General features: G+C 42.9%; 1 protein-coding gene across 1 annotated transcript in view; it reads right to left on the bottom strand.

Annotated features, from left to right (window-relative positions):
* Positions 1 to 9,561, bottom strand: part of Aldh1a2 (aldehyde dehydrogenase 1 family member A2) — a 73,880-nt gene extending 64,319 nt beyond the window's left edge. The window contains exon 1 of the mRNA XM_050126847.1: positions 9,289 to 9,561. Within this exon, the coding sequence (XP_049982804.1) occupies positions 9,289 to 9,405 (117 nt within the window). The 5' untranslated portion in view covers positions 9,406 to 9,561. The remainder of the gene's footprint in view (positions 1 to 9,288) is intronic.
* Between the last annotated feature and the right edge of the window lie 8,085 nt (positions 9,562 to 17,646).

Here is a 17,646-nt window from a genome sequence, read left to right as displayed (position 1 = left end):
TGGCATTTCCAACTGAACTGTTTGAACAGTCATGAGCCAGCAAATCTCTTGTATACATATATTCTAGAAGCTCTCTCATCAGTTATATAAAGAGACATGCTGAAGACTGCTCGCCACATCATTTTTATCACAAAATATTGAAAATATTTTAAATGTCAACAGTTGAATAAATTAAAAATTAGGATATAGACAAAGTATGAAACAATATAAAATCATGACAATGAATAAGTTGTAGGTATACCTGACAATACAGGCGAACCTTGGAAATATGATGCTAAGCAAAGCAAAATATATCATAAGATATATACAGCATAATGCCACTTATACAAAATATTGTATCACAGAAAACAACAATACACTACTTATGGGTGCGTCTATGTGTATGGATAAGATAAAGATTAATGCCTCTGAGGAAAAAGGGGAGGGAAGGAGCTTGCAGGAGGGTCTCAGTGCAACTCTTTATGACTTAGTAATTGCAGACGGTCTCCAACTCATGCGGACCTCACTCTAAGTTTTCAGGTTTATGCGGAAAAGCAATATGCATTCAGCAGAAACTACCCTTTAAATGTTGCTCTTTTCCCAGGCAGGAAGATGTGAAACAATACCCTCGGGTGATTATGGATGGCAGTGGCAGCTCTAGAAGCCACAGGTTGGGTGCACAACTCTTCCTGTACAGTACACTGTTGCTAAGCTATGATGTCAGATAGGTTAGGCATGTTTTCTAATAGAGGGAGCTTCAACTTGAGCTGGGGGGAATGATCTGTGTTGTGAACTGTTATCATATTCATATACACACATACTTGTGTTACCACCTATACTTTTCTATGCAATTGATTCCTCTTGAATGTATCTAACTACAGTGACTGTTCAGTAAGCCTGAAAAGTCTCCTTACTTCTGACTCCCCAAGCACTTGATCCACTTTCATCCTGTCATCTGCATGGAAGTCACTAGCGCGCACCCTCACTCAGTGGCTGAGCGGGGATTATCTTCAGGGTCTTCCCGTGCTGACCACATCTATGTGTCATTTTGTGCCAGACAGTGAGTACCAATGCTCTGTACAAAAGAAGCCTTAACAAATGCTGAATTAATCAACAAATGAGCAACTTTAGGTGAGGAAAAGGATAACTCTGGCTACAGTTAAAAACAAAATTGGCCCTAGGTAATACAATTAGATAGCTTTCTCTGGAGCTCGAAAGATGGCCCAGCAGTTAAGAGCATGTTTTCTTGCAGAAGACCTGGGTTTAATTTTCATCAACCACAACCATCCATAACTCTAAATCTAGAGAATTCTATCACCCTCTTTTGACCTTCTTGGGTACCAGACATGCACATGGTACACAGATATATAGCCAAGCAAAATATTTACACACGTCAAATAAACACATCTAAAATTAAAAAAGAAAATAGCCTCTCTTCTAAGTTACATTGTTATCCTAGATATGAGACTCTACAGTATTTGCTCAGTTCAGAGTTGGAGAGAATGAAATCAACCCCCAACCAAGGATTTGCTGAGGAAGTCCAAACTTTGCCCCTATGGAAAGAAGGCCTCCAGCTGTCCCCATGAATGCACACAGGCACTACCTAGTATCAGTTTCGCAGCTGAAGCCTTGCTCCTGCATCCTCTTACCCTGACCTTTTCCATCATCATGCCCAGGCTATAGATTTGGTATAGGGACTGGTGGCTGAAGAAAAAGATTATTTTTGTCTATTAGTGAGTTTGTTAAACTCATAATATCTTGCAAGACTTACTTCTTGGAGGTAGTTCTCTATGTAGGAAGGGACTTGTCACCTACAACACTTTGTCTTGGCTTAATCTTCAAGAAAACTTAGAAATGGCATGAAGCAAAGGGCTTGAAGTCTCAGAGCTGAAATAAGCAGACTTAGGCTGGATGAATAAAAGTTATGGTTAAATATACAATTATAATCTATTTTGAATTGCTCTCTCATCTTTAATAATCAGTATTAGACTGAGCAGTGGTGGCGCACACCTTTAACCCCAGCACTCGGGAGGCAGAGGCAGGCGGATCTCTGTGAGTTCAAGGCCAGCCTGGTCTACAAAAGCTAGTTCCAGGACAGGTTTCAAAGCTACACAGAAACCCTGACCAAAAAAAAAAAAAAAACCAAGAAACAGTATTAGGAGGAATTTTCATATTCATGTTCACCTAAATTCTTATAAATAAGAGGAAAATGCTCGCTGTTTCATCTGGACAGCAAACTGTATCTTTCTGGAGATCTAGCAGTGAAGACACTTCTACTTTGATTCTCCAAAAGTCACATAGTGAACAGGTAAGGAAGTGAAGAGATGACTACTTGAGGCACCAGCACCCAACTGTTGTAACAGGAAGGCTTCTTTCTAGAATAAAAATGACCATGGTTACCCAAAGACATTCTAATTTTTAACCACAATTAAGTCCCAGGTATAGTCCTAGGGAAGCAAACATAAAGGGTCCAGCAGAAGTCAGAATGCGGCAAACACCCAGTTATTCCTACAGGCATTTCCAAAGCCCGAAAGTGTTTTCAAACATAGGCTTACTGTAAATACACTAGTAAGAGTTGAGATTCTAGTAGTTTGCTGGCAGAGAGCTCGCCTACTAGGAATGTTCATATTTTAATGGGAAACAATTGAAATATGATTCAATATTAAAGCAAGACAAGTAATAAATACCACAGATAAGAATTTCACAATTTGGAAACTTTAATATATTTGAAAGGTTACATGGAGTAGGGTTTTGAGAATGTCTGAAAGGCAATTAAAAATTAGCCACGGTGACATAACAGCAATCAGGTCTACAGCATTAGATTCGTGTTTGACAGGAAACTAAGGGTTTCAAATTACCTGACATCATAAATAAATTAATAAGAGGCTAGGAAGGCTGTCAATTAGTCACTGGCAAATGCTTTTACTTTCTGGAAGGTGACTGTCCTCTGCCTCCAAATTCATGCATTATCTTGGATAGTCAAAGCCAATGAAGGTTTCTACAGTTTCAGATTACATAAATCAAAGACATTTTTCCACTGCCAAAAGATAACTAACTTCTAAGATCTGGTTATATCTTCGTTCAAACTATTTTAAAAGTATTCCTAACTCAGCATTTATGTTCAGCCAATTGAGCATATTGCATGCAATCTATTAATGCTACACCTTGACTCATGTATCAGATAAAGAATTTGCTATTGAAACACTAGCTTGGGAGGCTGGAGAGATGGCTCAGAGGTTAAGAGCACTGACTGCTCTTCAAAGGGTCCTGAGTTCAATTCCCAGCAACCACATGGTAGCTCACAACCATCTGTAATGAGATCTGGTGCCCTCCTCTGACAGGCAAGCATACATGCAAGGAATGTTGTATACATAATAAATAAATCTTTAAAAAAAAGAAATACTAGCTTGGAAATTAATTTAGTGACTTTTTGATAAATATAAGACACCTGAGGAAACACCCAGAGAGTCTTTTTTAGTGAAAAGTACATAGCGCACAAATAATCATTCAATTCTGATCTTTCTTAAATTTGGCAACCTTCAATTTGGAACTACAAATGTAATTATGATCCAAGTGAAATCATTATATCTACAAAAACACATTTCACTGGCTTATTGTCAGCACAGGTACTTTCTTGTTTAGTCCTGTGAGCCCTGAGAAGCAGGTACTACTATTTCAATTTTGATCAATGTAAAAATTGAAACTCAGTTAAGAAAGAAAGAAAGAAAGAAAGAAAGAAAGAAAGAAAACTCATTGAGAGAAGACACTATACATACTCTTGACTACAGACTCTCCAAGACCTGGCACTGCACCTGGCACCACATGCTTATGCTAGCTGTCCAGGTAGTCAACAAATGCATGCCTGGCCAGTCTTTGAACAAAAACCTATTTTAACTCAAAGCCCTTCTCTTTCCATGTCAAGAGCTTGTAAACTTTTTTCAAAATGTGGGCCGTATGGTCTCTGCTATGAGGACTCAGTTTCTGACATTGCAATGAAACCACAGACAATGTGTTACTGAACAGGCAGAGCTGTGCTGCAATAAAACTTTATTTACAAAACCAGGTGGGCTGTGTATAGTCTGTGGACCACAATAAACTGTTAGTAAAATAGCACAAAACACAAAACCACGTATCAGTATATGCATCTCATTATTCCACTGAGAAAGACTCAGAACTGGGAACCATGTGCTAAGACTTGAAATACCTATTGGCTTGGTCATGGTTGGATCATCCAGTTTCACTAATGGAAAAGATAAAGAACCAACTCTACATGCCTGTCTTTTTTTAAGCTTGGCTATACTGAAGTTAGACCTCACAGGGCAGGTTCCCAAGTCTATACTGAAACAGAAAAAGATTGTTCATCATTCAGCATATGATGGTTCCACGTGGTAACCCCGGTACCTGTAGCAGAAAGCACTGGAACAGGGTCTAAGGAGGATTATCCAATCCAATCCCATGATAGCTACTCTTTGTTTGATAAAAGCATCAAAAAGATGTATTGCTATCTTTAAAAAGTATTATTTTACTGTGTGTTTGGGTATGGAGGGGGTATCAGGTACCCTTCTTGATTACTTTCCCAGTTATCTTGTAAAGCAAAGTCTCACTGAGCAAGGAGCTCTCCAACTCAGGCAGACTAGCATGCTCGCTAGCCCCAGGACTTCCATCTCCATATTGCCAGCTGTCCCACCAAGCTTTTTATGAGTGCTAAAGACAGCATCGTGGGTCCTGGCTTGCAGGCCAGTACTCTATTGGCTGAGCCATCTCCCCAGACTCTGAAAAGGTAAACAAACAAACAACAAAAAGCAAGAAAAAAATAACTAGAAGTCCTCTATAAACAAACAGACATCTAGATGGATAATTTATCATCAAAACAGGATAAATATTTGGAATGAAAACTTAGAATGAGATCCATGATGGCTTCGTCCAGAAAAAGCAAGAATCATGACCAAGAACAAGAAAAATAACAGATAGTAAATTAAAGTCAAGGAATCAAAAATTATAAAGGTAGCACTGGAGATACAGCTCAGTAGTTTTAAAAGCACTTGCTGTTTTTGCAGAGGACCTGGGTTTGGTTCCCAGCACCCAAACAAGTGGCTCACAACCACCAGCTTCCGAAGATCTGACACCCTTAACTGGCCTCTTTGAACACCTGCATACATGTAGTACACATATGAATACTCAATGATACGTATAAAATAAAAATGCATCTTGAGAAAAATTATAAAGGCAACTCTTTTAAGTGAAGTAGATGGATTTCACACTCTCCTCATGTTTCCCATTAGAAGCAATAAAAATGAATATTTAATCTTTCTACATTTTAAAACAAGTGTCATAGATAAGAAAAGTAAAGAACATGACAAAAAATGCATTCTCAGTTTTTCAAAATTCAAGGCCAAGTTCTTCCTTATCAATTATTCCTATTTTTATTCTCCTTCAAAAGATTTCACAGGACTAAAGTGTGTATGTGTTCATGCATGGAAGTGCCAGGTAAATCTTAATAAGCCCCGTGAAAATGCAAGCGGTACTGCAAACATTATCATTACATCGATCAGCTGATCTACTGCTACGCTGAGAAGAACATTTTGACACTCAATCTTTTAAAAAAGACTTTAAGTTCCTAGAAGGCAGGTGTTCCATAATCCAATTTGCACTATTGTTAGGATATGGTCCCTCAAAAACCCTTTGAACAGAGTTGGAATTGACCCCAGAAAAAAGACCACACTTATTAAAAGGGTGTTAAGTGAACAAGTAAAAGAATAAACAATAGGTATCCAAATGCACATTTGTTCTAATTTTTCCCAGTGAGCTGCCTTTTGTGTTTTCTCCTCTAGTGCAGCATACCAGTGCTCAGCAAATGTCCTCTTTCTGGATCCTTGTGCCTCTCCACAGCAGCAAACGCTGGGGGAACACAGAACCCTGCATGTTGTCAGTTACGGAGATTTTTCAGTTGCTCATGAAAAGAGGGAGCCAGTGGTGCTAGAAGGAAAGATGGAGCCGACAGAGAAAGCAGAAAATGGAGTGGAATAAAGAGAAACTTTTTAAAGACCTGGGAATCTGGGAACGGGGGAGAGAGAGAAGGGAGGGAGAGGAAGAGAGACCCCACAGTCAGGAGCAGTTCCTAGGAGAATGCCAAGCCTTAGTTTTACAATGTGTATGCTTCCAGAGTATGGCCGTCAACACAAAAACCAGAGAGATGAAACAGAAATCACTCAGAAAATCTGCGAAAAGTACAGCGAAAGGCAATCAGGTTCCAAATTAGCTATTAGGCAGTCTTCAAAGAACACAGGGAGCATACATTCTTTCCGCTCCACCCTGGTGCCCTCCACGCTTCATACCAGTATTCCTCTCTCGACTATTAGTCTCAAAAAACAAACAAGTAAGCAAACAATAACCCATATTCCTTAGTAAGGATCACTGAAAGAAAAATAACTTGGGGACTAGGTTCCTGTATTAGGAGAAAAAGGAAAATAGACATATTCCAAAGGTATTATTGTCATTTATCTTTTGTATAAAATAGATACTAGAACTTGGAGCCAGAGACTTAAATTTTAGTGAAATGCAATTGCTTAAAAGCGAATAGAAAGCCATACTTAGGCTCTTTCAGAGTTCTTCTAGATTGAACTTCCCTTTCCTAGCATTTTTGCAGAACTTTTGACACACAATGGCATTACCATAATATTGACTATTTTCCCCATTCTCTTATTAAAAGTGCAAAAACTCTTTTTAGAAGAAATAAAATGATGAAAATTGCAGAAAATACAGAATCACAAATGCAAAATATCCCAAGAACACTTTTTAAAATTTTCATAATCTGATCAGCTATGTTGGTCACTTATTAGTTTATAATGTCAAATCACATAGAAAAATCATATTGTAGATCATTCAATAAGGACATATTTAACAGGACAAATAATGAATGATAAATCTATTTGCCTCATAGTACCTTTATTTGATACAAATGTTTTGTTTCCTGAGAAGACATAATAAAATTTACATTACCCTTTAACATTTTTCCTAGCAAATATAATAGCACTAAAGGAGTGCCTGTTTACCTTGTTCATTATTCTGTTTGAAATTTATAATAATATTTTCCGCACATTTAATCATGAATGATTTTTTTTTTTAAAAAAAGAACTCCCAACTTTTTCTTTTGAAGAAAAAAACCTTAAGCTATCAAAAGAGCAGTCACTATTCTTTCTGTTAAAATAAAATAAGCCAAAATGGCTTGTTGGTGATTCCTGTCTCAGAAAATTTAGAAGTCTCACTAAAGAGCTGAGGACAGAAGCTGCTGGGAATGCTCACAGATAGCCGATTTTACACGTTTTTGTGAAAGAGCTCGCCTGTGGATTAGTGTTACTCACATTTACGAGGGTTGTTTGTCAAGGCAAAAATAAGGTGCCTCCTCCCCACAAATTAAAGAATCACGTTACAATCCATTATTTCATTTCTGATTGTTTTTCTTGGTAATAAGTGGGAAAGTGGATCCTGGATAAAAGTCTTCATGGAGCTAAAAAAGACTCCGACATTAAAGACTCCAATTAGCTATAAATCAGTTGTCCTTCCTACTGGGGAAGAACAAGAGAGAGAAGAGAGGGGCGGCTAGGAGAAAAGAATTGGAGGAGCTTCCAAATGAAATTCTGAAAAAGATATCTACTGCAGACTTTCAGGGTCTGTTAGGATAAGCTGATCAAAAGTAAGTCTAAAACAAACCCTGGGCAATCACGTGTGCAGCTTGCCTCTTAAGATCTCTAAAGCGCAGCAGAAGAGGTTAGGGACCCTCATAAAACAAAACTTTTATGTGAATGCTTCCCTGGCTTGTTCCTAAACCGGGAGATGTGCCACACACTGGCACTATTGTTATGCAAACAATGCCTAAAGGGCTATAACCATTAACGACCTCTCATTAAAATGGCTTTCAAAAATTTGTCACAGCATCTAAAAGCTAACAGGTACATTAAATCCACCTAAATCCACATTCAAAAATGCGAATCCTACTAGTCCTAATTTTGAAATTCAATGCAACAAATTTTCAGAAACGATGTTTTTGCATTTCTCTTTCAACCATTGCAGTGTCAGAGGCGACTAACTTAAGTTCTCTACATTTCGTGCATCTTCTAATGCCCGCAGCGGAGCACGAATTAGCTGTATTGTGTGTGCACGCTGCATTTAAGTTAATGGGTGTAAGTTTGAGGAAGGGATGGGAATCAAGTAAGAGAAATCTCAAATGAACTCCCAAGAAATGTGGCTTTAAATGCTGTGCCCGCCTCTTTGCTATAACATACATTCCCTTTGTCTACGTATTTCACAAATTTCACCTCATGGATAAAACAGATTCTCCCCACCCCGAGAAAGTGTGTGGTGGTGGGGGGGGGGTCAATTTACATCGGGTATCAGGCGCGTATTGCTTTTTTAATGCGGTTTAACAAAAAATAATTCCTGCTTGGCAATCGTAAGACGTCAGAATTCGTTAGGGGAAAAAAACTGAACTTTTTTCAGTGCAAAAGTGAGCTCGCTAATTTGTGCGAATTCAGTTGTTTTCCCTTTACTAAGATGTGCATTGCCTACAAAATCCTGAAGAAATCCTGGCATCGATGTACTGTGCCTCGGCCGGGTTCCCGCGAAATCTGTGGGACCCGGGTCCTGACACCCCTGCAGCGACCCGGTTCTGAGGTAAGCTGGTCCCGTGCGGCCGCGCAGCCCAGACCCAGAGGGCTGCGGGGCAACGCGGGACTGCAAAGCCACCCTGGCGGGGAACCCCAGTTTGCTCTGAGACTGACGGACCCGGACAACCGCACGCCTGCGTGCTCTGAGGAGACCCTGGGGAACCACCTCCCAAGCCGGACCCTGGTCTGCAGAGGAGACCCGGGGACCCCAAAAACCAGAACTCCGACTGCTCTGAGAAAATTTGGGGACCACAGAATTGGACTCCAGCCTGCTCGGAGATCCGAGGGACCGCAGAGCCAAGCCTAGTTCTGCCCTAGGGATATCTAAGGGACCCCAGAACCGGACTTCGGCTCGCCCTAAGGACACCCAGGGGACCCCAGAACCCGACCCAAGCCTGCTTTGAGAAACCCCACCTCCCTAGTGAGCCCCGAGGTCGTCACCGCCGTCCGCCACTGACGGCGACCCCCGCGCTGCCTCCTCATGGGGGCCGGTTCCCGGGAGACGCTCCCCGAGCCGCGGCGGGACTTCAGAAGCCCGCATCGTCGTTCCCGCGGAGGCGCGGGGGGGTGACAGGCGACCTCTGGGCCCCGGCCTCTGAAGACATCCCGAGGGAAGCTTCTAGAAAGCGTCCGCGGACGGCTTTACCTTGGTGTACTTGATCTCCAGGTTGGGCGTGGGCGACGGCAGGAGCTGCAGCGAGGCCATGAGCGCGGCGGGGTCGGCCTTCACCTCGCCGGGCATGGCGATCTCGCTGGAAGTCATGGGCAGCCGCGGGTGGGTGTGCGCGGGGCGCTGCGCGGCCGGGGCGCGCTCGCTGTATATAGGCAGGTGTCAAGCGGGGCGCGCTTCTTATTGGACGTGCGGCCCATGAGGACGTCCCGCCGCGGCCCGCATTTGCATACGGCCCGGCGCGCGGCGCCGCGCGCCCGCACGGTCAAGTCCGCCGCGCCCCCGGGGGCCTCGACGGCCGTGGTGCCGCCTCGCGCGCGGGACCCGGCTCAGAGAGAGCGGCCCAGTGGCCGGACGGTCCCGGTGAAGAGGTGCCCGAGCTCAGGTCGCGCCGAACCCCGCGCTCCTTCACTCCCCGCTGTCCCTCCCCTCCACACCCCCGGGTACCGAGCAACTCGAGGGACCCTCGGCCCAGCCCTCCCACGTAGCGCGAAGGACGCGTGGCCACGGGGTGGTGTGATAGATGCGCCCCACGCTCTCAAGGAGAACTTTCTGGAGCAGCGGACGCCGGCCGCGCTGGCCCCCCGCCAGGCTTCTCCGCCCAACTGCTGCCCTCTGCCGGCCCTGCGGCCTAGCTGTGCCTGAGTGCCTTGGGGTGTGTGGTTCCCGGTCCCTCTGTTCTCCTTTCAGCCACACCCGGAAACACGGGATTTTCGGTCTGGTAGCAACTGCCATCCTGTCCGATCCCCAGGTTGAGCTTCCATCTCCATTTCTTCTCCTCCAACAAGCGGCCTATTAGATCGTTGAGATGGCGGAAAAGATGGGTACCAATCAAGAAGCTGGACAGCTCACTCCAGATAGGGTTACGGGGAATCATTGGGCTAATATTGGAGCCCCATATAGAAAGAACTTTTAAAGACTTTCTGCCTCATCCCCGTGAAATTCTCACAAACCTTCTCCATTTTGTCTCCTCCTATTTTTCCATGGAACATTCTAAACTCCCCAGCAACTGCTTCTTTCTTCCCTCATGTCGTTTTTAGAACCCCTTGACTCAGAACCATGTCTTAGCTTGTACAGAAAACATGGATTTTGAATAGGTTCATTAACTAACGCTACCTAATGCTTGGTGCTTAGGTGCTGTGCAGACAGACAGAATGCTGTGGTCTTACTGGGTTTGTGAGACACGATGCAGGCTCTGAGAATTCAGATTAGCTGCCCGAGGTGACCTGAGTGGAGTGCTTCGTAGAGCAGCAATGCGCCTTAATTTGGGTCGTTGAGAAATTTCCATTAACAGAGTAAGCTCGTGAGAATCTCTTTTTGTTTACGCTCTAGAAGACCAGATACTGAGGAAGAAGGAGAACTTGGTGGAGAAGTAACTCCACTGGTAGAGTGCTTGTCCAGAATTCTGGACTCAGTTCCCAGCACACATAGGACCAGGATAGTGATGCATGCCTGAAAACCCAGCGGCCCAGTACTCACTCACTCACTTGGGACGTGGAGGCAGGAGGATCAGAAGTTCATCCTCCCTTACACCAGAAGAGACCAAAGGCTGTATCTTGTTGTGGGGTGGGGGTTGATCTCAGGATTTTTTTTTTAAAGAGAAAAAGCACCAGCAAATAAACAGTTATTTTTTGTTGTGTCCCGTGTCTTGTCCTCCCTCCACCCAAAGGTATTTCCCCCATCTTCTAGGCAGGGCACAGTGCTGGGAGGTCACTTTGAAGCTAGATGGAGGGAGAGCCTTGCACCCCAGCAAGCTCACAACCCTTCCTCTAGACATGTGCATCACCGACTCTAAGAAGGGCTGCTCTCACAGTGCAGCGAGGGCAGGACCTGCTGCTCCAGCCAGGCAGAGGCTGAGAATCTGGGAAGCTGACCTTTGAGCGGTTGTGACCGGAGAAGTGAAACCTATACAGGTAGAGGTAGGCACACACTGCAGGCAGAGTGCGCAAACACCAGCACAGAGCTGTTGGAGAAGGTTCAGGAAGCATTAGATGCAGCCAGAGGAGCAGGAAACAAGGCTGCTAAGGCAGTTAAGCCCAAGTTGTGGGGATGCCAATGTTTGTGGGGACCTTAATGCTGAGGTACTGAGAAGCCAGCAGAAACTTTTGAGGAAGAAAGAAAATGGGGGAAATTTGTGTTGGGCGCCATGGCTGAATAGGTCTGGAAGGATGGTCACGTGCTAGAAACCACTGGTATAGTGAGTGAGTGGTCTCAAAGCACAAGCCAGAGTTTCCACTTCTGACCCATATCTTACTTGCTAGCTCCAGTTTCAAAGAACAGTATCCACAGACCATAGGACTGTCAACATTTGTTCCAGATAGATGGACTTCTGTCTTGAGCTGTACAGGAGGCTACTCCCAGATCATGCTCGGTGACAGCTGGTTTAATTGTTCCCTCATGACTCCTTCCCCAGGACACTTTGTAATTACACAGTGAGGTGATCAGCACAGGATCTGAGCCCTCTGTTTCCCATCTGTCTTCCTCAGTTCCTAAACAACGTGGGTCACAGAAGCTAATGCATTTCTATTGTCTGCTCAGAGCAAAAGGACCATAGCTGGCCACTTCCACAAGTGGTGGCAGCTTCCCTACCTTCTCAGGGTAAGGAACACTTGTTCTCTGAGGTGGTAAGCTTTGTTGCTTGTCACGTCTTTCACTCTGCATGTTTACATTCAAGGTTTTCTACAAATGGTTTCCTTCATGATTAAGATGGGATAACTCCCCCCATCTTAAACGCAAGATTCTGGCCACATTTGGACCAACTTCTTGACTTGAAAGTGGAACAAATTTAGCAGGAGACAGAATATTTTAGCCATAGTATTTCTTTAGTCTACATTTTTTTTCTTTCTTTTTTCCCTTTGGTTTTTCCAGACAGGGTTTCTCTGTGCAACTCTGGCTGTCCTGGAACTTGCTTTGTAGACCAGGCTGGCCTCGAACTCACAGAGATCTGCCTGCCTCTGCCTCCCAAGTGCTGGGATTAAAGGCGTGTACCACCATTGCCTGACCTAGTCTACATTTTGTAGACCCTCAGTACTTATATTCGTCGGTGGTAAAGACCCTCTCCATACCCCTCCTCAATGTTTTCATTCTTCCCTCCATTTCCTTTATTATCTTGTTTTGTCATCGCATTGTCTCCATAGATCCTATAATTATGAAAACAGTTTTCACATTTCTAAGTTTGTTCTTTTCTCCTTAGTTGGTTACAACATATCCCCCATCACCACCACCACCATCAGTACAGTATTTCTCCTCTCTGCCTTTCCAGCCCGTACTTATTTATTGTTTAGGACACATCTCATTTGAACCCCCCTGGACCAGGAAACCCAAACTCCAGCATGCTCTGTTTCCTTGTGAAAACAATTTATTAGGCCTAGTGGAGCCAATACCCTGGAGTTGTAGAGGAGAAAAATAAATTCTTGCCTCAAATTTCCTCACCTGAAAAATAGAATGCAACCTTGTAATTTCAAGGCATGGGTTTTATGTGAAGGTCGACTTTAAGGCATAAAGCCATAACCATTTGGACTGCATTTTAGCTGCTTTTAAGACTATGCAAGTATTTATTAAGAACGATGCTTTCAAAATCAACAAGGGAACCCAAATGGGACATAAAGATCCCTTTCCAGGAAGGAACCTTTGTTTCCACGGTAGCTGCACATTCAGCAAGGAAGTCAAGCCCCTGTCTACGTTCTGGAACAATCCCAGTGTCAGATGGCCTGCTTAATGGCTTTCCCGTTTCCATCACTAACGGTGCCGACAGCCTACCTTTTCTGATATGCTGACATTGTAATTTATCTTCAAAAAAATAAATCACATGTTATAGCATTTCTATCATCCGGGTTAATCGAATCAGTTCCTTAAATGTCTCTAAGTCTAATGATTTGAAAGAGGCACATTGTTTGAAATATTAAAAAAAAGGGGGGGAGAGAGGGCTTGGGTTATATGCAAAATGATCTCAGAGCTCGTTTCAGATCTAAGTGTCTCCTAATGGTCTCATCCATCTCCAAAAGGATGTGCCTGGCCACTTTATTCAAAATCTTTCCTGAAAACTCTGACAAGCTTAACTCAGAGTATATTTAGAGGGAAATACATTTAATTCATTAACAAACGCTTATAGAAAGAACTTTGCCTATTTTTACCCAGAAATGTTTAATGAAGTATTTTGGACCCATTATAAAAATTCTATAAAATAAATGCACTTATTTAACATCGATATTAACTTTTTTTTATTGGCCATCTAAACACCCATTTAATTAGCTCTTCCTCCTAATGCCCAGAAGAGGCTGAGATTGGGGCATTTATTAGCTATAAAAATTCTCTAGATATTAACTCCCTCGTTTCTTAATGTGGCCTCTGGTCACTGTGTTCCACAAAAAGGGATATTCGTGGTTTCAGGAAGCGGCTCACTGACTGGTTATGACTCCAAAACTCTGCTTCAGTACATAGCACACCACTTTCCTTTTGAAAGGATCCTCCATGTTTGGGGGACGCCTGGAGACAATTTTAAAAGTGGGAACTAGATTTGTGTTTGTTATAAGGCCCAGTTCTACTTCATATACACTCTACAGTGAGTGATCCGGGTATGCAGGTGCTACCCATTAGCAGCAACCGCACTTTACAGGGGAAAACATGAAGAGCCCAGCTGGCAATCTAGTCCGCCAGGGCCGAGGAAAAAGGCTTCAGCGCCCTCTGCAGCTAATGGCGCATACGTGCAGGTGACTATGTCCGAGTTTAACCTGTGGGCAACCTGTGGGTTGTGTCTGATACTAAGATGTCTATTTTACTAAAATTTAATTTGAATTAGTTTGCAGGAAAACATGTTGGGGATTCCGTCAAATTTTAGATTGAAGTTGGTTTAGAATAAAAACTGTTATTAAAAGATTTTTTTTTTTTTAAAAAAAGTCAAATTTGTCATAGAAAATGTTCTGCTTAGAGCCTGCTCATGAGAATTTAAAGATAGAGCCATGTGGGCCACAGATTAGGCACAGCTATTACTAGTACTCCATCAGGTTTTGCTTTTATTGTGTTGGGGGGGGGATTGTGGGTGCACATGGTGTGTGTGTGAACGTCAAAGAATAACTTTTGAAAGTTGTTCTGGTTCCTTTTTTCCACCACGTGGAGCTCCAGGACCAAACTCAGGTAGTTGGGTTTGGCAGCAGCCGCCTTTACTCACTGAGCCACCTTACCAGCCAAGGTAGGGGATTTTAATAGATGTTTTTAACAATTTAAGTGCTTGGCATATAATTCAGGGTTTTTTTTTTGTCTTTCATGCTCCTGAGTTTATATTTTGCTTTTGACTGTTAAAACCCCCACTTCTATATATACATCTTTGTTCTTATCACTTTCCGTAGAACTCTTTAATCCTCAGCAGGTTCTTCCTCTCCGGAGTGCTGGGTTTATGCAGACATTCAATTCTGAGGATCTTTGGGGCATAAGAGATTCTCATGCAAACATTAGTAGTGTTTGGGATAGAAACTCATTCATAACCACTAGAAAACAACACTGAATGACCAACCCTTGGTGTCCTCTGTTGCATTCTGGGAGGGGCCACTGAAGGGATACGAGGGCCACTAGTTGTGTTTGCAGCAGAGGAAGAATGTTAACCACTTCTCAACTATAAATTCTGTGTGGAAGGCACCAGGCAAAAACAGAAGACATTCATGGCTAGGACATGAGCATCCCGTTTGGACATCCAAAACCAAATAGCAAGGAATCTTGCTACAGTCATGCATATGTTCCCCTTCAGGTAAACTGACTCCCTAGAGACTGTTGTTAAACCTGGAAATACTAGCCTATGAAGATACACACACACACACACACAAACCTGTGTGATGTCTCTGGTGCTGTATTTGTAATGAGCATATTACATTGCTGAATGACAATAATTAAATATTCAAAGCATTGGAGAGCTGCAGGAGAAATGTAGAATGACTATAAAAGAAGGCATCAGAAAAGACAAAGTCCCTCATTTGATTTCTCCAGGGCCTTCTATGGGTTTCTTTGTGTTTCTGATTACTATAGGAACAGACATGAAGCCCAAAAGATAAAGACAGGAGTTTCCAACATGAGGTCCAACAGAAAACACCTGTGACGTTTTCCATGTGTGTGTGTGTGCTCATGCGTAGATCCTAGAGTGTAGAGACCAGAGAACAGCCAAGGGTGTTGATCCTCAAGATGCTATCTACTTTAACATGCTTTTAAAGATAGAGTCACTCATTAGGAACTCGCTGATCAAGCAAGGCTGAATGGCCGGTGAGTCCCTGCTTTCTCCTTGTTTCTGCCTCCCCAGTATGTGGATCACAAGCATGAGCCTCGAGACCTAGCTTTTCCCCTGGGTTCTGAGGACTGAACTCAGGGCCACAAGTACTGTAGCATACCGACTGAACCAACTGTCTCCACAGTGCCGCCTTGTGAGGTGTGTGTGTGTGTGTGTGTGTAAAGGTAACACAGGTAGAACCCATCTCTATAAACTGGGATTTCCAGAAGCAAACGCTGGGAACTGACAATGCTTTCAGCTTCCTGAATCCAAATGATGTTATCTTAAGTACGTGACCCTTCGCTGAAGGAAGAAAGAGAGGAAATAGAGGAGAAACCAGCGTGTTTTCCCCACAGCAGAGAAGCAGCCATCTCGCGAAGTTGTCAGTTTCCTTATGTGTATGTATTTGGTCATCTTACTCTAGCTGAGCTGGGAGCAGGGGTCAGACATCCATGGAACAGCTCAGTGGTTTTTAAGCTTGAGTCTAATCATACTCATTTAGAGAGTTAGCAAAGAATGTCTGAATGCCTGGCTCCACTCCAGAGACATCAGTTGCTCTCTGTCCAGTCGGGTTTGACTGTCAACTTGACACAGCCTATAGTCACCTGAGAAGAGAATCTCTATTGAGGGATTACTCAGATTAAATTGGCCTATAGACATGTCTATGGGGAACTGTTGTAATTGTTAAGTGATGTTGGAGGGCCCTGGAGCATGATTAATAAAGACCCAGAGAGAGAAATTGGGGTTCAACCTTCAGATCCAAAAAGCAAAGCAGCCAGCCACTGGCTCTTACCTCGACCTCAGTCTGAAATGGCAATTCTCCAAGGAATCTCAGAATGAGACTGTGTCTGAGCACTGTTTCCTCCCATTTTATAATCCTCTCTACGGCTGGGATTAAAGGCGTGCACCACTGGGATTAAAGGCATAACCACGTGGCTTCTATGGCAACTAGTGTGGCTATTGGGATTAAATGTGTGTGTTACCACTGCTTGGTCTGTAAGGCTGACCTTTGGGGCTGTTTTACTCTCTGATCTTCAGGCAAGCCTTACTTATTAAAATACAAATGAAATGTCACTGCAGCGCCCAGCCCACCATGGGCAACCCCACTCCTGAGCAAGACCTCCTGGATTATATAAGAAAGCTAGTTAGGCGTGAACCTGGGAGTGAGCCTGTAAACAGTGTTCTTCCATGGTTTCTGCTTGAGCTCCTGCCCAGTCTTCCTTCAGTGATAGACCATGAACTGCACGTGTAAGCCAAATAGACTCTTAGTTATTTTTGGTTTGAACATTGCATCACAACAAAAAGGAAACTAGAATACATTCAAAAGGGTCCCAGGGTATTGATTGGTATTCAGATGGGGGCCTGGATGTGGGTATCCATCACAGAGGTCTCACTCTTCAGCCTCTGGGTCAGAAGAGGGATCCTGTGCCTCCTCATTTCATCACGCTCTCGCTTTGCTATTTTAAATTTAGTATCTGAAAAACAGATCGAGCCTCAAATGGACTGACCTTTCCACTAATGTATCTCACCTAGATTAACAGAGATGATTAACTAATTTATATTGGAATTGTGCACTTTCCAGTTCACATTTATCAACTCTTAAATGCTTGATTTGGTGATGCAATTTAAATTTTTTATTATTACCCTTTAAATCTGAAGAAATAGCTTCTGTCTAATTAGTCAAACTTACATATTCAATTAATAGATTCATTATAGGCTAATGAATATGGAGGCAACACAGGGGCAACATCTGCTTGCCGTGTGAAGCTCAAACTTTTCAGTTACAGAAGAGGAAGCAATCTCTTATGTAACTGAAACAACATGAACTTTCCATTTGAGAAAGCTCAGAGATGGCTCCCTTTTTTGGAAGAATATGGGAATCAGAACTGAAAGAGAAACATATCTGAAATATATTTTGACCCAAAAATATAGTCTATTTTGTCATTCTAAACAATCACAATTTTTCTAATGCAAATTTTTAAAATAATATGTTCTCAGGAAAATACATATATGAGGACACAATTAGTACCATAAATTAAACATTTTAAATACTTTATTTTACTTTGAGTGTGTGGTGTGTCCTT

This window comes from Alexandromys fortis, unplaced genomic scaffold (assembly GCF_014885135.2).
Source record: "Alexandromys fortis isolate MF-2015 unplaced genomic scaffold, M_Fortis_MF-2015_v1.1 scaffold_22, whole genome shotgun sequence".
In the NCBI taxonomy this organism is placed as follows: domain Eukaryota; kingdom Metazoa; phylum Chordata; class Mammalia; order Rodentia; family Cricetidae; genus Alexandromys; species Alexandromys fortis.
The sequence above is the reverse complement of the archived record's forward strand: the minus strand, read 5'-3'. Positions and strand labels throughout refer to the sequence as shown.